Consider the following 22,168-nt stretch of genomic DNA (forward strand, 5'->3'; position numbering starts at 1 on the left):
ACTTTTGGTTTTTGTTTTTACAGGGAGTTGGCAAAATGGGTTTGGTCTCCACTAGACCCAAACCCTTAGAAAGCAGAAACCATTTCTCATTTATCTAAAAAGAAATGTAGTAGGCCCTTCATCAATATTTGATTTGTTCAGAAAAAAACTTGCATAGAAGTGTCTTGTATTTCATAAAATTTTCCAGTCAAATGTAATAATGATGATTGGAAATAAGCTTTACTGCTTGTTTTCTTGGCTTGAATGTCTTTAAGAGATGATAATACCATCTGTTTAGAATCAGTATTTCAGAGATGAGGAAGAAAGCATTTTGGGTGAGAGACAATAGCTGTAAAGTAGTTTCCACACAATTACCAAAAGTCATTTTCCATGCCCATTGCCCCAGCAAGGGCACACCAGTACTCATCTCACTGAGCACCCACGCTTTCTCATTGTCTGGGAATCAAATGGAGACGCTGAGTTTTTTCTTTTAAAAGTTTTCCACCAGCTCATCCCAGGGCTTAGTAACCTATTCAGTTTACTTAATGAATTTTGTGTTTTCTCCCCATTAAAATTGTACCTAGTATATGTCTTGGGAAAAGGACCGTTTAGTTAAGAATTTTGTCATAGAAAATTATGAAAACCATATTCTTGACACTGGATAAAGACTTAAGAGGAAAGGGCACATACATTCATAGTGTGGTGATAGTGTGTGAAGGCAAACATGTGCAGGCAGATATATGTTCATTGTGAGGGTACGATTTCACATTTTATCTGGAGGCAAATTCTGGCAGGATATTTGGATTAAAAGGGAGGAAGAGTTAAGTTTAAACCATGATTTTATAGGTTTAAAAAGGAAATATTTTTATGGAAAGATAAATAAGCAAACTTAATTTAGCAGACTTAATTGATTCTTTGGCAGAATGTGTCTGGGATTTGTTTTATGAAATGAAGATTCAGTAAAATTGACTTTTTTGAAGTACAGTTCTATCACTTTTTTAAAAAATGAGTTTTGTGTTTTAGAGTAGTTTTATATTTACAGAAAAATTATGCGGTAAGTACTGAAAGCTCCCCACTCCCATTTCTTTTGTTGTTAACATCTTGTATTAGAGTGACACATTTGTTACTGTTGTTGAATCAATAGTGTTCACTCTGTATTGTATAATTTTGAGTTTTGACAAATGCACAATGTTTTTACCTTTACAGTGTCATACAGAATCACTTCACTGGCCTAAAAATCTCCCACACTTCACCTATTTATCCTTTTCTCCCTCCCTCAGAATACCTGGCAACCGCTGATCTTCTTACAGTTTCCACAGTTTTGCGTTTCTTCGGAATATAACATCAGTTCAGTTCAGCTGTTCAGTCGTGTCCGACTCTTTGTGATTCCTTGGACTGCAGCACGCCAGTCACTGCAGCTTCCCTGTCCGTGACCAATTCCTGGAGCTTGCTCAAACTCATGTCCATCAAGTCGGTGATGCCATCCAACCATCTTATCCTCTGTCGTCCATTTCTCCTCCTGCCTTCCATCTTTCCCAGTGTCATTTTCCAGTGAGTCAGTTCTTTGGATCACATGGCCGAAGTATTGGCGTTTCAGCTTCAGCATAACAGTCCTTCCAAAGTATGTTCAGAACTGATTTTCTTTAGGATTGACTGGTTGGATCTCCTTGCAGTCCAAGGGACTCTCAAGAGTCTTCTCCAACACCCCAGTTCAAAAGCATCAGTTCTTCAGTGCTCAGCTTTCTCTATAGTCAAACTCTCACATCCATACGTGACTACTGGAAAAACAATAGCTTTGGCTAGATGGACCTCTGTTGGCAAAGTAATTTCTCTGCTTTCTAATATGCTGTCTAGGTTGGTCATAACTTTTCTTCCAAGGAACAAGCGTCTTTTAATTTCATGGCTGTAGTCACCATCTGCAGTGATTTTGGAGCCCAGAAAAATAAAGTCAGCCACTGTTTTCATTGTTTCCCCATCTGTTTGCCATGAAGTGATGGGACTAGATGCCATGATCTTCATTTTTTGAATGCTGAGTTTTAAGCCGACTTTTTCACTCTCCTCTCTCACTTTCATCAAGAGGCTCTTTAGTTCCTCTTCGCTTTCTGCAATAAAGGTGGTGTCATCTGCATATCTGAGGTTATTGATATTTCTCCCGTCAGTCTTGATTCCAGCTTGTACTTCATCCAGCCCAGCATTTTGCATGATGTACTCTGCATATAAGTTAAATAAACAGGGTGACAATATACATCTTTGACATACTCCTTTCCCAATTTGGAACCAGTCTGTTGTTCCATGTCCTGTTCTAACTGTTGCTTTTTGACCTGCATACAGATTTCTCAGGAGGCAGATAAGATGGTCTGGTGTTCCCATCTCTTGAAGAATTTTCCACAGTTTGTTGTGGTTCACACAGGCAAAGGCTTTGGTGTAGTCAATAAAGCAGAAGCAGATGTTTTTCTGGAATTCTGTTGCTTTTTCTATGATCTAGTGGATGGAATTTGATCTCTGGTTTCATTACCTTGTTAGTGTGTGAGATGAGTGCAATTGTGCAGTAGTTTGAGCATTCTCTAGCATTGCCTTTCTTTGGGATTGGAATGAAAACTGACCTTTTCCAGTTGTATGGCCACTGCTGAGTTTTCCAAATTTTATGGCATACTGAGTGGGGCACTCAATGTAACAATGTAGCATAGGAATGTAACATAGTTGGGATCATATAGCATCTAGCTTTTTCAGATTGGTTTCTTTTACTTAGCTATATGCATTTAAGGTTCCTCCATGTCTTCTCTTAGCTTTTCACAGCTCATTTCTTTCTATTTTCTTTTTTTGCTGAATAATGCTCCATTGTTATTGGACATGCCACAGTTTATCTTTTAACTTTTTGAGGTATATTTTGGTTGCTTCCAAGTTTTAGCAATTTTGAATAAAGTTGCTATAGACATTTATGTGTAGGTTTCTGTGTGAGCACAAGTTTTCAGCTCATCCGGTTTAATATCTAGGAACACAGTTGTTAGATCATATAGTAAACCTGTGTTTAATTTCGTGAGGAACTGCCAGACCATCTTCTAAAATAACTATACCATTTTGCATTGCCATCAATCAACCATGAATGAAAGTTCTGTTGCTCCACATCCTTGGAAACATTTAATATTGTCAGTATGTTCGATTTAAACCATTCTAATAGTTGTATAGTGGTATCTAATTGTTGTTTGAGTTACAGTTCCCTGATGACTTATTACAGTGAGAATCTTTTCATATGCTTATTTACTTTTTATATGCTCTACATTTTCTTTGATGAGGTTACAGGTCAGATTGTTTGTCTATTTTTAATTGGGTTGTTTATTTTTATGTTGTTGAGTTTTTAGAGTTCTTTGCACATTTTGTATTCTGTTCCTTTATCAAATAATTGATTTTCAAATATTTTCTCCCAGTCTGTGGCTTCTCTTTTCATTCTACTAATAGTCATTTTGCAGAGCACAAGTTTTAATTTTAAAGAAGTCCAGCTTAGCAGTTTCTTCTTTCATGGCTCATTGTTTGGTGCTGTATGTAGAAAATCATCTCCCAGCCTAAGGCTACCTAGATTTTCTCCACTGTTATCCTTTAAAAATTGTGTAGTTGTAGTAATTTTTATTTCACATTTAGATATGTGATTGATTTTGAGTTAACTTTTGTGAGATGTATAGGTCTGTATCTAAATTTTTTATTTTGTTTTTGTTCATTTGTATGTGAGTGACCAGTGGTTCCAGCACCCTTTGGTGAAAAGACTGTCCTTCCTCCATTGACTTGTTTTTATTCCTTTCTCAAAGATTAGTTGGGGGCCATATTTCTGGGCTCTATATTCTGTTCTGTTGATTTGTCTGTTTCTTCTTTTGCCCATACCCAATTGTCTTGATTACTGTAGCTTTATAGTAAGTCTTGACAGAAGATAGTGTCAGTCTTCCTGCTTTGTACTTCTCTAGTATTTTGTTGGTGATACTGTTTTTTTTTGCTTTTCTCTATAAACTTTACAATCAGTTTGTTGATATCCACAAAATAATTTGCCAGAATGTTGCTAAATCTATGGATCAAGTTGGGAAAAATTGATATATCTTAATAGTATCTTCCTATCTATGACCATGGATAAGTTTTCCATTTTGGGGGGTTGTCTCCTTTGACTACTTTCACTGGAGTTTTGTAGTTTTCTTCATGTAGCTCTTCTACGTAATTTGTTAGGTTTATACCTAAGTCTTTTATACTTTCATGCTAATACAATCAATGCTGTGTTTTTAATTTCAAATTCCCATTATCCTTTGTTGTTATGTGAGAAAGCAGTTGACTTTTGTGTATTAAACCTGTGTCATGCAACCTTGCTATTAATAATCACCTATTCTAGGAGGTTTTAGATTGGTTTTTTGGTTTCTTTTTTGTTATTGTTGATTCTTTGGAATTTTCTGCATAGACAGTCATACCATCTGTAAACAAAGATGATTTCATTTCTTCTTCCCCAGTATATATATAGCATCTTTTATATCCTCTTCTTCCCTGTTGCTTCACTAGGATTTTCAGTACATGCTTAAGAGAGCGGTGAAAGTGGGGCGCATCCTTGTGTTGTTGTCCAGCATAGGAAGAAAGCATCTGGTTTCTCACCATTAAATATTTTGGCAAATATTAGTAGGTTTCTTGGCAAGTATTTTTTACTGAATTGATGAAGTTCTTCTTTACTTCTAGTTGAATTTTGTTGCATGCTTTTTCAGTACCTATTGATATGGTTATGTGTTTTTTTTCTTTAGCCTGGTTGATGTGGTGAATCCATTAATTGATTATTGAAAGCTGAACCTTTGTCTTACATACTTGGAATACAGTTCATTTGCCCATGGTTTAACTCTTTATCTATATAGATGATTTGATTTGCCAATATTTTGTTGGGGATTTTGCACCTATGTTTATGAGAAATATTGGTCTGTAATTTTCCTTTCTAGTGATGTCTTTGATTTTGATTTGAGGATGATGCTGGCCTCATAGAATGTTCTTCTGGAACTTTTGGGAGAGATTTTCAAAAAATGGTATTACGCCTCATTTAAATGTTTGGTAAAAGTCATCAGTGAAACCATCAGGATTGGTGCGTTATGTTTTTGAAGGTTATTAATTATTGATTTAATTTCATATATATATATATATATATATGTATGTATGTATGTATAAAAGCTACCATAACTCACACTGGGAGAAATAGATAATCTGAATAGACATTCATATATACATATATACGTGTGTGTATATATATACTATTTCTCCTACTGTGAGGTGTGTGTGTGTGCACGCACGCGCACCTGGGTAGATTATCCATTTCTCCTACTGTGAGGGGTGTGTGTGTGTGTGTGTGTGTGTGCGTGTGCGCGTGCGCGTGCGCCTGGGCAAATTATCTATTTCTCCTGCTGTGAGGGGGGTGTGTGTGTGTGTATGCATGCCTGGGTGGATTATCTATTTCTCCTACTGTGAGGTGGGGTGGGTGTGTGTGTGTGTGTGTGTGTATGTGTATACCTGGGTGGATTATCTGTTTCTCCTACTGTGAGGTGTGTGTGTATGCCTGGGTGGATTATCTATTTCTCCTACTGTGAGGAGTGTGTGTGTGTGTGTGTGTATGTGTATGCATGCCTGGGTGGATTATCCATTTCTCCTACTGTGAGGTGTGTGTGTGTGTGTGTGTGTGTGTGTGTATGCCTGGGCAGATTATCCATTTCTCCTGCTGTGAGGGGTGTGTGTGTGTGTGTGTGTGTGTATGCCTGGGCAGATTATCCATTTCTCCTGCTGTGAGGGATGTGTGTGTGTGTGTGTGTGTGTGTGTGTATGCCTGGGCAGATTATCTATTTCTCCTGCTGTGAGGGGTGTGTGTGCATGCCTGGGTGGATTGTGTATGTGTATGCATGCTTGGGTGTATTATCTATTTCTCCTACTGTGAGGGGTGTATGTGTGTATCCCTGGGTGGATTATCTATTTCTCCTAGTGTGAGTTATGGTAGATTGTCTTTCACGGAGTTGATCCGTTTCTTCTAAGTTATCAAATTTATGGGCATAGAGTTGTTGATAGTATTTAAAATTTTTCTTTTAATGTCCATGAGATCATTGAAAGATCATGATCTTTCTTTCATTCCTCATATTAGTAGTTTCTGTCTTTTCTTTTGGTTAGCCTGGTCAGAATTTTATCTGTATTGACCTTTTCAAAAACATAGCTTTTGGTTTCATTTACATTGATTGTGATTTTCTTCATCTAATTTATTCTGTTTGGAGTTCACTAACTTCTTGAATTGGTAGATTTATTTTGCCTAATTTGGAAAATTTGTAGCCATTATTTCTACATGTACTTTTCATTTGTGCCCACTTTCTACTTTCCTCCTGGTACTTGATGATACAAATGCTAGATCTTTTGGTACCATTCCACAGATTGCTGAGGTGTTCAATTTGCATCTCTGTTGTTTAAACTGGGTAGTTTCTATTGTTCTGTCTTCCAGGTTAAAGATTCTTTTCTCTGTTTCCTACATTCTTCTTTTGAGCTCGTTCATTGAGTTTTTTAATTTCAGCTCTTAGGTTTTCACTTTCTTTACTGAGATTTTCTATTTTTTTGTCAAGATGTTATGTTTTTTAATTTGTTTCAAGCATGTTCTTAATTCCTTTTTTAAAATAAATTTTTTTGGAGTACGGTTTATTTACAATGTTGTGTTAGTTTCTGCTGGACAGCATAGTGAATCAGTTACACATGTATCCACTCATTTTAAGATTCTATTCCCTTACAGGTTCTTAATTTCTACTGAAGCATTTTTGTGATAGCTACTCTCAGATCTTTGTCAGATAATTATATTTTCTGTTTGTCTCAAGTGTTGGCACTTGTTGATTATCCTTTTTTATTTACTTTGACATCTTCGTAGTTCTTAATATCATGAGTGACTTTTCAATGAAACTTGTACATTTGGGGTATTATATTGCGAGTCTCTGGATGTCATTTAAATCTTCTGTTTTACCTGACTTCCTCTGACTCTGGTAGAGGAAGGAAGAGCAGCCATCTCATTACTGCCAGGTTGGGGTAGAAGTCCAAGTTCCCCAAGGAGCTTCCATTGACACCTGTGTGGCAGAGGTGTGTGTGTGTGTGTGTGAGAGAGAGAGAGAGAGAGAGAGAGAGTGCGCAAAAGGAACTGATAGTGTTGATTAGGGTTGGGAGTTCTAGCTGCCCATGTAGATGATAGGGTGATTTCAATACCACTGCATAGTAGTGAAAGTTCTCTCTACTTGGCCGCCTCTGATATTACCCAGTAGGGAGAAAGACGGTTGCATTGTTTCAGCTGTAACAGGGCTCCAGGCTCCCCTTGTGGTGTGGCTTGGTTAGTTACTGTTTGGATAAGTTGAAAACACCAGGTCCCTACTTGGGTTTCTCCAAAATCTGTGAGATATTAGAGCACCTTTAGTTTAGCTTGGTGAGGATGGAAGTCTTTTTGTTTCTGTGGATTTGCTTATTTTGGAAATTTCATATAAATGGGAGTTGGTGGCCTTTGAAAACTGGCTTTTTTCAATTAGTATAATGTTTTCAGGATTCATCCATGTTGTAGCATGTATCAGTACTTCACTTGTTGTTATTGCCAAATAGTATCTTTTGTATATTCACCACATTTTATTTACCTAGTCATCAGACACTGCACGTTTGGATTGATTTCATTTTTGGCTGTGATGAGTAATGCTGCTCTAACAGTCATATTTACATTTTTGTATAGTCATGTTTTTAATTCTGTTAAGTGCAACGCTGGGTCCTAAGGTAACTCTGTGTTGAACATCTTGAAAACTCTGTTTCTTTATTTTTATTGTTTTTAATTCAGTTCAATATCAATCTAATTTCTAATTCCACTAGGGCTTTTTTTTAAAAATTGAGTTACTTTTTGGCTGTGGTGTGTCTTCATTACTATGTGCAGGCTTTCTCTGACTGCAGCGAGCCAGGGCTACTCACTAGTTGCGATGTGCAGGCTTCTCATTGTTGCCTTTTCTTGTTGCGGAGCACAGGCTCTAAGGCGCACCGGCCTCAGTAGCTGTGGGTTGTGGGCTCCAGAGCATGACTCAGTAGTTGTGGCGCATAAACTTAGTTGCTCTGAGGCATGAAGGGACCAGAGATTGAACCAGTGTTTGCATTGCAAGGTAGATTCTTAACCACTGAAACACCAAGGAAACCCCTTTTTTTATTATTAATTTGTGTTATATTGCATTATGGTGTCAGAAAAGAGGCCTGAGATATTTTATGTCTTTTAGAAAGAACTGTTCCCAGACTTTAGATTAATTTCTAATCTGTATTTTGCTTACATCTGTATTCGTTCCATTAAAATGACAGATGCTGATAATTAAATCACTCAGATCTATAAGTTACATGAGTATTAAAGTGCTTTAAACCAGTCACATTTGAAACATTGTGCATGTTGTTATTCAGTCATAACTTTTATATTCATAAATTTACCTGTATTTTTAATTATTTAGAAAAAAGAAAGTGAGTGCCTGCAATTAAAAATTTTGGTGCTTCGAAATGAACTGGAAAGACAGAAGAAAGCTTTGGGACGGGAGGTAGTCTTTCTGCATAAAGAGCAAATTGCATTACAGGACAAAGGTGAGTGAGAATACTTTACGAACTGCCTAGCCTCCACATTCAGTGATTTTCCTTTTTCACCATGGGCTTAAGTTTTATAAGTTTACTAAAATAAATTTTAAAAAATTTTTGAAGTATTTTGAGATTGATACATAAAATGTACATACACACACTTCACATTTCCAAATTGAACGCACCTGCATAAGCAGAATCTCCTGTCAAGAAACAGGCATTATAAGAACCCCAGAAGCTTCATGTTCTCTTGCATTCATGGCATCTCTAGCCAGACAACCTGCTACCTTAACTCCATATACCATAGGTTGAGTTTGCCTAATTTTGCACACACACATAATTAAATAGACTCTATTCTGGTTATTTTATGACATAAGAAAAGCATAAAAATTTTTTAAACAACTCTGTTACTGCTAAGTCACTTCAGTCAGGTCCAACTCTGTGTGACCCCATAGATGGCAGCCCACTAGGCTCCCCTGTCCCTGGGTTTCTCCAGGCAAGAATATTGGAGTGGGTTGCCATTTCCTTCTCCAGTGCATGAAAATGAGAAGTGAAAGTGAAGTCGCTCAGTCGTGTCCGACTCTTCGAGACCCCATGGACTGCAGCCTACCAGGCTCCTCCGTCCACAGGATTCTCCAGGCAAGAGTACTGGAGTGGGTTGCCATTGCCTTCTCTATTAAGATTTAATTAATGTACTATACAGGTCATTTGAAAGTGTATAAATCAGTGTTTTGGTGTTTACTCATAGGGTTGTGCAATGATCACGATTTGTCTCTTCTGAAAGAAAATGTGTACTCATTAAATAATTGATCCACATGCCCCCTTTCACAAATCTTAAGCAAGCACTGATTTGTTTTCTGTTTCTATAAATGTGTCTTTTCTGTACAATTTTTATAAATGGTATCATACAATATGTAGTCTTTTGTAATCAACTTTTTTCATTTAATGTAACATTTCAAGGTTCATTCATGTTGTAGCATGCATCACTGCTTCTTTTTTTAAATAAAATTTAGTTACATGGATATACTACATATTATTTGTACATCCATCCATTGATGAAAATTTGAATTGTTTCCATTTTTTGCCCTTCTGAATAATGCTCTGTGAACATTCATATTTAAGTTTCTGTAGGGAAGTATGTTTTTATTTCTCTTGAATATGCTTGAGAGTAGAATTGCTAGATCCTATGATAACTGCAATACTTCAGACTTTTACATTATTATTGTATTTGTTATGGTGATCTGTGATTAGTGATCTTTGATGTACAATTGTAATTGTTTAGGGACACCACAAATTACATCCATATAAGACAATGAACTTAATAAATGTTATGTATGTTCTGTTTCACTGACTAGCCATTTCCCCGTCTTTCTTCCTCCCCTGAAGTCTTCCTATTCCCTGAGCCACACTAATACTGAAATTAGGTTAGTTAATAACCTGACAGTAACCTCTAAATGTTCAAGTGAAAGGAAGAGTCATATGTCTGTCACTTTAAATCAAAAGTTAAACATGATTAAGCTTAGTGAGGAAAGCATGTTGAAAGCCAAGATAGGCTGAACACTAGGCTCTTGAGCCAAACAGCCAAGCTGTGAATGCAAAGAAAAGTTCTTAAAGGAAATTAAAAGTGCTGCTTCATTGAGTACATGGATGATAAAAAGTTAAATAGCTGTATTGATGATATAGAGAAAGTTTTAGACTAAGGTCTGCATAGAAGATCAAATCACTCACAAAATTCAGTTAAGCCAGAGCCTAATCCAGAGGAGGGCTCTAACTCCCTTCAATTCTGTGAGGGCTGAGAGAAGTGAGGAAGCTGCAGAAGAAATGTTTGATGCTAATAGAGATTACTCCGTTAAGTTAAGGGAAGAGGCTGTCTCCGAAATACAGAAGTGCAAGGTGAAACAGCGAATACCGATGTAGAAGCTGCAGCAAGTTATCCAGAAGATTTAGTTAGATAAGGAATGAAGGTGGCTACACTAAGCCGCAGATTTTTAATGAAAACAAAACATCCATATATGGGAATAAGATGCCTTCTAGGATTTTCATAGCTAAAGAAGAGAAATCAATGCCTAGCTTTAAAGAACAGGCTGACTCTCTTGTTAGGAGCTAACACAGCTGGTGACTTTAAGTCAAAGCCAGTGCTCATTTACCATTCTCTAAGTTCAAACTACCGCACAGTTGCACTTATCTCACACACTAGTAAAGTAATGCTCAAAATTCTCCAAGCCAGGCTTCAACTTCCAGATGTTCAAACTGGTTTTAGAAAAGAGAGAAGAACCAGGGATCAAATTGCCAACATCTGCTGGATCATCGAAAAAGCAGGAGTTCCAGAAAAAACATCTATTTCTGCTTTATTGAGCATGCCAAAGCCTTTGACTGTGTGGATCACAATAAACTGTGGAAAATTCTGAAAGAGATGGGAATACCAGACCACCTGACCTGCCTCATGAGAAATCTGTATGCAGGTCAAGAAGCAACAGTTAGAACTGGACATGGAACAACAGACTGGTTCCAAATAGGAGAAGGAGTACATCAAGGCTGTATATTGTCACCCTGCTTATTTAACTTATATGCAGAGTACCTCATGAGAAATGCTGGGCTGGATGAAGCACAAACTGGAATCAAGATTGCTGAGAGAAATATCAATAATCTCAGATATGCAGATGACACCACCCTTATGGCAGAAAATGAAGAAGAACTAAAGAGCCTCTTGATGAAAGTGAAAGAGGAGAGTGAAAAAGTTGCCTTAAAGCTCAACAATCAAAAAACAAAGATCATGGCATCCAGTCCCATCACTTCATGGCAAATAGATGGAGAAATAGTGGAAACAGTGGCAGACTTTATTTTGGGGGGGCTCCAAAATCACTGCGGATGGTGACTGCAGCCATGAAAGAAAGACACACTTACTCCTTGGAAGGAAAGTTATGACCAACCTAGACAGCATATTAAAAAGCAGAGACATTACTTTGCCAACAAAGGTCTGTCTAGTCAAGGCTATGGGTTTTTCCATTAGTCATGTATGAATGTGAGAGTTGGACTATAAAGAAAGCTGAGTGCCAAAGAATTGATGCTTTTGAACTGTGGTGTTGGAGAAGACTCTTAAGAGTCCCTTGGACTGCAAGGAGATCCAACCAGTCCATCCTAAAGGAAATCAGTCCTGAATGTTCATTGGAGGGACTGATGCTGAAGCTGAAACTCCAATAATTTGGCCACCTATTGTGGAAAAGCTGACTCATTTGAAAAGACCCTGATGCTGGGAAAGATTGAGGGCAGGAGGAGAAGGGGACAACAGAGGATGAGATGGTTGGATGGCATCACTGACTCAATGGACATGAGTTTGAGTAAACTCCGGGAGTTGGTGATGGACAGGGAGGCCTGGTGTGCTGCAGTCCATGGGGGTTGCAAAGAATCAGACACGACTGAGCATCTGAACTGAACTGAAATCCTAGGACCCTTAAGAATTATACTAAATCTACTCTGCCTGTGGTCTATAAATGGAAAAAGAAAGCCTGGAAGACAGCACATACCTCTGTTTACAACATAGCTTACTGAATATTTTATGCCCACCATTGAGATCTATTGCTTTGGAGAGGAGATTACTTTAAAAATATTACTGCTCATTGGTAGTACATGGTCACAGGAGAGCTCTGCAGATGTGGTGGAAATAGCCAGAGAACTTGAATTAGAAGTGAAGGCTGAAGATGTGATTGAATTGCTACAAGCTCATGATAAAACTTAGATAAGGTGTTACTTTTTATAGATGGGCCAAGAAAGTGGTTTCTTGAGATGGAAACTGCTCCTGGTGAAGATGCTGTGAAGATTGTTGAAATGACAACAAAGGACTTAAAATATTACATAAACTTAGTTGATAAAGCAGGGTTTGTTTCCCTTCTCTCAGAAACCACTGTCCTGGGCCGCCTATTATCCAGAATCTAAAACTTGCTGCATATACTTTTGTATGAGTTTTATTTTAGTTGTTTGCAGTGGGAGGGTAAATCTGATACATGTTAATCCATCATTCAGAAACAATAGTCTTTTTCCTATGCTTTCTCACCTCTTTGCTTGTGGTTATGAGAATGTTGCTTTTCTCTGCTTGGTTCAGTTATTTTGTTTCTTCAAAGACATGCTTAAATATGACCTCTCTTTTGAGGCTTTTTTCTGCCTCTTCCAGAAATGTCTTTATCCCTCTTCTGTATCCCCATAGTATTTTTGATGTTGCCTTATTTTATCAATTAGTTGGTTTGAACTTTGAAGGCAGAAACTTGTCGTTTTTATATTAGCTTCCTTCTTACTGCCTAGGTTAGTGCTTTATATGGCACCTAGGGAGCCTTAGCATAGAGTGAGGCTCTGAGGGGCTCATGTCTAGGTCATGTGCATTACATGTAGGACATGAATTCTCTGTCCTTAGTTTATCTGCATTGCATCATGTTTTTTGGCTTCCTGTTTGTCTTCAGTGTATTTCAGACCATTGAGATTAATAGATAAATGAAATGGCAAACAAAATCTACTATATTGGGAATGTATTTGGAATGTGAATAAAATAGGCCATAGCTAACAAGTTTTAAATTTTTGAACTATATAAAATACAAGCTGGGCTAAAGAATAATCTTGAAACTATGATTTTACTTTATTTCAGTAATTTTAGAAAAGTATAGTTTAAATTTAGAGGCATAGATTTTGATTCAAAGTTCCTTGATGTATGTCTGGCTCATTATTTGCCAGCTATATACCCTTGTCCAGTTACTTGGCTTCATCTTTAAAATGAAATTAATAATAATACTTATAACTATGTCAGTACCCTGCTGAGTTTTAACAGGTTTCTAAGTTCTGATTTTTCTGGTCTGTGGAACACACTGTGTAGCAAGGATGTGTGTGATGAACAGATGAGTTGTAAAACTGAAATGATCTTAAGAAAATATGAACACAGTGCTTTCTGTCTTATTCCTGTATCTCACCTTGTTGAATATCTGTACCATTTAAATTTAAATCCTTCCTGACTGAAGATGGCTCCTATGATCCACCTCAGTCTCAATGCTTTAGCCACATGCAAGTTCTTTTAGAACTAAAAGAAACTAAAATTTGCTTTAGTCTGTCTCACCAGCATTTAGGCCTCTGTTAATTATTGCTTTTTCCAGGAACTCTTCACTGGCCCCCTTCTCCTTCTCCTTCTCCTTCCCCTTTTACCTGCTAGGTTAGATGTACTACCATGTGTTTCCATAGCACCTGCGCTTTTCCATTATAGCATTGTACATAATTGCTAGTTTGTCTCCCTCTAGACTGTAAGACTTCTAAGGGTAGGGGTTGTGCCTGGGACAGAGTAGCATTCAGTAAATATCTGTTGAAGGACTGAATCGTAGTTACAATTATCAGTCTAATGTTATCAGCATCAGAGCTAAGGAACAAGGACTTCTGTAGCTTCTAGCTTAGTATTCATTTGGGAAAACTGATATTCTCCTGAGAAATACTGTAGAAGAATTATATATTCTTTGACAATGGTTGTCAGAACTATCTGCATTCTAGTGCATGTTGCATATTGACGTTTATACCTGAAAGTCTGGGCTACTGCCATTTAAAATCATGAGATATTATGATCAAGGCCCGTTTCTATTAGAGTGTCTGTTAGAATGACTCCAAATAAATAGATAGCTGTTGTGTACATACAAGATCTATTTTAAGAGGTCTGATCTATGAAAAGACATGGTTTTTTTTTTTTTGGTGCTTTGAAGCTACTGTCAACTATTATAATACTCAAATTGCCTGCTGCCTGTAGCATGTAGTCTACATATCTTTTTCAAGATCATCAGTTTTTAAATGAAAACACTCTAGGATTTTAGAGGGGTTAGGAACTTTTGCCTTTTTCTAATAAGAGAAGCAAAAATAATGATAACTACAGTATTTCATTTACCATGTGAAAGTGATAGTTGCTTAGTCGTGTCCAACTCTGTATGACCCCATGAACTATAGCCTGCCAGTCTTCTCTGTCCATGGGATTCTCCAGGTAAGAATACTGGAGTGAATTGCCATGCCCTTCTTCAGGGGATCTTCCCAACCCAGGGATTGAACCCGGGTCTCCTGCTTTGCAGGCAGGTTCTTTACCATCTGAGCCACATGGGTAGCCCAGGTTACCATACTTGTCACTTCATAGATACGAGTCATTTAATCACCACAGTAACTTTATTAGGTAGGTACAGTTATTATTTACATTTATAGTTGAGGAATCATGGTCAGAAATGTTAAATACCTTACTGAAGTTCACAACTGACATATGATTAAACTCTGTTAATTCCAAAACTTAATCACAGGTTGATACTGCCTTTTATCAGTAGTAGGATGTGTAAAGTCCATGGAATTTATATTATTCTGGCATATGGTAAAAAGACAGGGAGATATAGTTTTCCAGTTGTGTTCCCAGTTGTATTTTTCCCTTTTATTCTGAAAGAAGTCCTATCACCAGCCTTGAAGCAGGTGAACTTCTAAACAGTGACTTCTATCCCATTTAAAAGACTGAGGTATAATAATACTAATACAGTATTTTAACATATATATATGGAATTTAGAAAGACAGTAATGACAGCCCTATATGCAAGACAGCAAAAGAGACAGAGATGTAAAGAACAGACATTTGGACTATGTTGGAGAAGGCAAGGGTGGGACATGTGAGAGAATAGCATTGAAACATGTATATTATCATATGTAAAATAGATGACCAGTGCAAATTCAGTGCATGAAGCAGGGCACCCAAAGCTGGTGCTCTGGGACAACCCAGAGGGAGGGGGTGGGGAGGGAGGTGGGAGGGGGTTCCGTATGGGGGACACATGTCCACCCGTGGCTGATTCATGTCAATGTATGACAAATCACCACAATGTTGTAAAGTAATTAACCTCCAATTAAAATTAATTAAAAGAAAAAGACTGAGGTGTAATGATAATCGCTAATATTTGTAAAATGCTTTACTAGTGCCAGGCAGTGTCATGTGTTTTCCATTCTTTATCTCATTTTGTTCTTACTAATTGTCCTATGAATTAAAGGCATTGTTATTTATATCCATCTATTAATAAAGATATCATATATGTTATTATCCAATTTATAGATGAGGAAACTGAGTTTCAGAAGCCCAAAGCCACGTAGCAAGTTATGACAGAGCCTGTGTTCAGAGCTACTGATGCCAAACAGTGCTGCAAAGGAAGATTGTAAGATTTTGTAGATACCCATTTTGACTCTGAGAGTGGAGTCATAGTCAGCACATTCCTATATCTCTATTTTATCATAGAAAGAAAAGATGGTAATATTCAAGTTAAATATGGATTTGCCAGAATGGTTCAGAATTACTGGTTTTGAATACTGACTTTGTACTTCAGCTTTCTTCCCACTTTCATATATGTTTTTGGAGATGAGTATTATTTTGTATTTCTCTGAACTCTTAGAATCGTTGGCAGGTTAGAATCTAATGTTGACACTTTGGGCTCAAATTTAAGCAGGAGAATGAGTGCTGTTGTTGGCTGTACTTTTCTGCCATTGGGAATCTTTGTAGACTGGTGGTGAGACCTGAGGGATTGGAAAGAAAGGTTGACTAGATACAGGTAACCATATTTAGGTACGAGTAGACCCTAATCTAGTTGCTGGGGACCCCTGTTTTTATAGTGATTGTGCTAGGTTACCAGAAACATACTCTTATCTATTAAAAGTTATTTGTGTTGAACATCATTCTTGAACATCATGTACACATACATGAATGTACTATTTAATGAATATTGAGCCATGTTAAGATATTTTAGAATAACTTGACCTATTGGTATTGGTAACATGAAGGGGAAAATTGTGTTTGTCACTGTTTGCAGCTTTGATTTAGTGTGTTTGCTAGCCAGTAGTGAAATAATTTGCTACTTAAAATAGTACTGGTGGCTTCTTACATTTCATGGCTTCTCTTTGATACTTGGTGCTTAATCTTCGTACTTGGTTCTCAGCCCAAAATCTCAGTTAGGATACAGAGTCAGTAATATATGACATTTTGTCTTTGCTACTGATTTTTCTGAATGACCATAAAGGAGTTAATTAATTTCTGCATCTTTTTATACATCTGTGCAAGAAGGATAGCAGATCATAGTGGTGCCATAGGGATTGATTTGTGTACACATTTGGAAGAAGCTAATGCCTGTTTTATATATGTATGTATGTATTGCGTTTTCCAAATATTCATTGCAGCTGAATGATTTATGCAAAAAGGCAACAAAAAGATAATTTCTGTCTAATGTTCCTGACTTGCTGGGTGGCCACATAACTCTGAGGGGACTCGTTAATCCGCACTTATAAGTTTCCCCTTCCCATTCCTGGAAGGCAGTGGTTCTCAACTTGTGGTCCACAGTAACTTCCAGCTGGGTCAGGAACTGATCTTTTCAACATTAATGGTTGTTAATGTATATATTTTATTTCCAGCAGATATTTAGTTACACTGTTTAATTAAAAAAAAAAGAAAAGCAGATTTCCCCTCTTAGCGTTTCAATAAAGATAACCTTCCCATTAACTAATTATATATTGGTTTATAGGGTCTTTTGCTCTCATTTAACACTCAAATCTTTGAGATAAGAAACAACACTTGACCTACATTAATTTCCTTGAAATTTGGTTTAGGAAATGGTTTGAAACATCGGTCTTAAGGAAATGTTTTCAGTAGAACTGAAACACAATTATACATGTTGATAAAATTTGAGAACTCTTCATTGGTGCCTGGGGAGTGATACTAACTTTCCAAAAGCAGAATTCCTTAACCGGGGGCTTCCCTGGTAGCTCAGACAGTAAAGAATCTGCCTGTGATGCAGGAGACCTAGGTTCGATCCCTGTGTGGGGAAGGTCCCCTGGAGAAGCGAATGGCTACTTAGTCCAGTATTCTTGCCTGGAGAATTCCATGGACAGAGGAGTGTGGCAGGCTACAGTCCATGGGGTTGCAAAGAGTCCACATGATTAAGTAACTAACACTTTCCCCTAATCCTTGTAATGACAGACTACTTTTTAATCCAATTGGTTTCTTTATATTAACAGTAACATGTATGTAACACTATATTATACTTAGGAAGCTTATACATGGATGGTTATACTTGGTCCTTAAAGTTCCCTGGCAAGTATTGTTACTTCATTTCATAAGATGCTGAGAAAGCAAGAGGCTTAGCGAGGTACAAACAGGAAAAGAGTTGAAATGTAGATGCACACCCTTCATCTCCAGATTCTTGCTTTTCTTACCATTCCATGCTATATAACACCTTGCAAAATCTGACTCCTACACAATACTGTGAAGCAGGTACTTTTTATTAAAATCCGTGTAACATGCCAGAGCTTTTTTCACTTACAGTATTATCTTTTAATTCTTAAAATAATAGTAAGAGATAATAATTTTTACTCTCTTTTTCAAATGAGGGAAGCTGGGGCTTAGAGACATTTCCCAAGGTGGCATGGATAAATAACAGATCCAGATTCAAATTTAGATTTATTTCATCCAAAGCCTGTCTTGTTTCTAGTAAATATTAATATCATTGTTGCTTCCTCTGGTATGTGTCTAACAGATAAACTGACTGATAATTTGCTGATTTTTTCATTTGACCTGTGGACTGTTAGATGGAGAACTTTGTCCTGCTATATTCCTTTTTATTACAGGATGAGTGAAGTGCATTTTCCCCAAAGATTTCTTGGATTTGATTGTATCTTAATTAACTAAGAGATCTGGATGAAAGTTCTGCCAGTCTCTCAGTATGTCCTTAGGCAAGTCATCCAACTTTGGGCAGAGGGGCTTATTTCCTTTTCACAGACAAACAAACTTTTGAATTAGATAGTCAAGATTTCTTACATCTCAGAGATTCTAGTTATTTTAGGAGATAGAATTGGCAGAAAGGTTAGAGATTTATTCATCTTTTTTGATGAATCTAATTTTTTGGAGTTTATGCTAATGATATATTTCCCAGCAATAAAAGATGGGAGGGGGGAAAGATTCTCTGACCTACATGTTTCTGTAGATGTCATTTGTTAACTGAAAAGCCTTTTGGTGGGAATGACCTCTTGGAGTTCTCTAATTAGCGATACTCAACTTCTCTATTTTACAGTCTTTAATATGTTTTGATAAGCAAGAACCAAAAACACATTCTTTAAATGACATTGTGTGTAGAAGAGATCAGAAATGTCAGATTTCATTGTTCAGATCTGGAAAGAAATTCCTCTTGGTAATTGTAGTTAATAAAAAAATTTTGATCTTTTATTGCCAAAATAAATGATTTATATGAAGTTTTCTATCAATTATAATTTCTTATCATTTTGCAAGAAATTTGAGTAATTAATGTTATATATGTGTATGTGTGCATTTTAGTGCAGTTCAGTTGCTCAGTCATGTTCGACTCTTTGTGACCCCATGGACTGCAGTATGCCAGACTTCCCTGTCCATCACCATCTCTCGGAGCTTGCTCAAATTCATGTCCATCACATCAGTGATGCCATCCAACCATCTCATCCTCTGTCGTCCCCTTCTCCTCCCCCTGCCTTCAATCTTTCCCAGCATCAAGGTCTTTTCCAAGGAGTCAGTTCTCATCAGGTGGCCAAAATATTGGAGTTTCAGCTTCAGCTCAGTCCTTCCAGTGAATATTCAGTACTGATTTCCTTTCGGATGGACTGGTTGGATCTCCTGGCAGTCCACGGGACTCTCAAGAGTCTTCAACACCACAGTTCAAAAGCATCAATTCTTTGTTGCTCATCTTTCTTTGTAGTCCAACTCTCACATCCATACATGACTACTATATGTTTAAACTACTAAAATGTTTAATTTAATTAACTTCTGCTTGGTCAGTGAATCATTTGGCCTGCATCTCAGATAAAAGAAGAATCCCCACAGTATATTTGCTTTTTAAAATATATCCATGTTATTATTTATTTTTGGTGTGTCAGGTCTTAGCTGTGGCATGTGGTAATTTTTTATCTTTATTGAATCATGCAGGATCTTATGGCACATGGACTTCCTTGGGTTGTCCTTATTCCTTGGAATAAGATCCCACACAACTAAACCTACAGCATGTGGGATCCTAGTTCTCCAACCAGGGATTGAACCAGTGTCCCCTGCATTGGAAGGCAGATTCTCAACCACTGGGCCAATAGGGAAGTCCCCCCACAGTATGTTTAAATTGGTGCCTTAGCTTTCATCAAAAGGTCATAGATTTCCATTTGAATTTACAAAGACATTATTAAGCATTGTGTAACAATTTTCTCCTCTTAGGTCATAAGGTCACAAATTGAAAAATGGCTTCTCACAAACTTTGTAATTCATGATATGTTTATTAGAAATGATGGCAAAATTTAAATTTTAAAGTTTCTTTAGTTTTAGTCATTGGCATTGTATGTAGCTTGTGAAAGGCAGTAAAAGACAGACAACTTGGTGGGGGGGGGGAGGTGGATTCTTAGTAAACCTCAGATTTTCTTTTCAGAATGATTCATTTTCCATATATTGGTAATGATTTATTTCAGTAATATCTTAATTGGATTGTAAGGAAGTCAAACTAGCATGTTTTAATCTCCCCCTCTTGCAATAGAAGATTTAGATGTTTAGAAGTAAACCATCTGACAGAATTTTGTTTTGGTTTGTCATCATTTTTGCTCTATTTACTCCTCAAAAGCATTGGAAATGGCATTTACAAAAAATACATTTACAATTAGATGTTTCAACACAGAAGTAAAAGGAGATCAATCACAGGGCATGTAAAGGACGTGGAAAGGGCATTGAGTATGTGTGGATGTACATGCCTACTTTTATCAGTTTTTTAAGTTATTTTTGGAGCAGCCAGAGGAGCCAGGCATTACATAAGATGTTGGAAACAGAAGGATAGATGTGATGATTACGTGACAGAAATATGTAGAGAATACCGTAAGAACACAGATGATGAGCATCTGAAAACCAGAACTCCATGTAAGGGGGGTGACACTTGAACTGATAGCTGGGGGGAGAAGGTGAGACTTCCCAGGTAGAAGGAACGGTTACACAGAGGCATGGAAGTTGATTAGAGAATTTCAGGTAATTCCGTAAAGCTTCAACTAATCTTTGAGTACAGGTCCCTAGGAGAGGCTGAAGAGGCAAAAAATGACATAAAAGGAAGTTATGTCAAAAAGCTTGGAGATCTATTGAAATAACTTAAGCAAATTTCTCAAAGACAAAAAGTAAATAAGACTGTTGATGACTGTTACACAGAATGGAGATTAGGTGTATGTTTTAGAAAGTTCTCTTTGAAGAGTTACGGGTTAGGAATTCTCATAATGGAAGTTATTACAGTAATCTAAGCAGTACATAATTAAAATCTAAACAGTTTGGAAATATAAAAGGAAGACAGAATGTGTGGGTTCAAAAGATATTTAATGATGGGCTCTACTGTTGATAATTTAGTGGATTGGAGGAGAGAGGGAACGAGAAAGATTTAGATATTTTCCAATTTCTGATTTGGACAACTGGCCAGGTAAATAAACCATTGATCAAAACAAATACTGGAGAGAAGCAGATATTGGGAGAAAGGGGAAGATTTAAGACTTCCAGTTTGGGATAGTTACTTAGTGGGTAAGATGATAAATAAGATACAAACAAAGTAAATATCAGATTGTGAGAAGGATTCTAAACAAGCTGTGGTGATAGAAGAGAACTTTGGGAGTCCGTTTTTACAAAGATTGCTCAGGAAGGAATTGCTTGAGGAGCTCAGTTTTACAAGATAAGAATTCCAGCAATGGGAACGGCAAGTGAAAGGCTTGGACATAGGAAGTACCTGTACTATAGAATAGAGGGGAGGCCACTGTTGCTGGAAAATAATTTATTAGGAAGAGAGTAGCATGACATGGGGTTGGAAAAGAAGAAATTCAAAGTGTAAATGAAGATATTTTCCTTATCCACTGAATAGGAGGAGAAGGCTAAGAAAATGGCATAGAGGCCACTGAGTTTCATATTGGGTTGTATGTAGGATTATAAAGAAATTTTTCTATTATTTCCAGGTTTATGGGGTAAGGTAGTTAATATATAGGATTTAGAGGAGTTGTAAGGATTTGGGTAATGTATGGAGTAGTGATCTCCAAGAATGAGAAAGCAAATTAAGGAGGAAATTGTAATAGAATCATTGGATGTTGTGCCTGATTGTGCTTTGTGATGATTGTTTTTAAGTAAAATCAATCAAGCTGGTTGTATACTTAATCTACTTGGAGCTTCATGGGGACAGGTTGAGAGAATACAAATATTCAGTAAAAGTAATATTTTACAGATTTAATATTCCCCCATTTTACAGATGAGGAAAATGAACCTCACAGAAGTTAGCACTTGTTTATAGAGTCCTGAAAGTAAAATTTAACCCAGATTTTTCATATTCCTAAGCCTACAGACTTTGCAGTATAGTACACTGCTTCCCATAGGATCTGCCTATTGTTTTTAAGCATTAAATTAGCTCTGACCTTCTTAGCTATTAAGCCAGTTGTGTAGAGTTATGAAAGGTATCAGTAGCTTCCTATTGCCTGTTACAAGGAAGTATATCAGTTCTTTAGGGAGAAAATAAATCTTTTCTGGGCACTAAATTCCAAGAGGAATTTAGCATCCAGTGTC

The 22,168-nt window shown here is 37.1% G+C and overlaps 1 protein-coding gene across 4 annotated transcripts in view; it reads left to right on the forward strand.

Annotated features, from left to right (window-relative positions):
- Window positions 1-22,168, forward strand: part of UVRAG (UV radiation resistance associated) — a 315,338-nt gene that overhangs the window by 147,285 nt on the left and 145,885 nt on the right. For all 4 annotated transcript variants that reach the window (XM_070472935.1, XM_070472938.1, XM_070472936.1 and 1 more), the window contains one exon: window positions 8,460-8,586. In XM_070472935.1, the coding sequence (XP_070329036.1) occupies window positions 8,460-8,586 (127 nt within the window). The remainder of the gene's footprint in view (window positions 1-8,459; window positions 8,587-22,168) is intronic.

Source organism: Odocoileus virginianus, chromosome 10 (assembly GCF_023699985.2).
Source record: "Odocoileus virginianus isolate 20LAN1187 ecotype Illinois chromosome 10, Ovbor_1.2, whole genome shotgun sequence".
Lineage (NCBI taxonomy): Eukaryota > Metazoa > Chordata > Mammalia > Artiodactyla > Cervidae > Odocoileus > Odocoileus virginianus.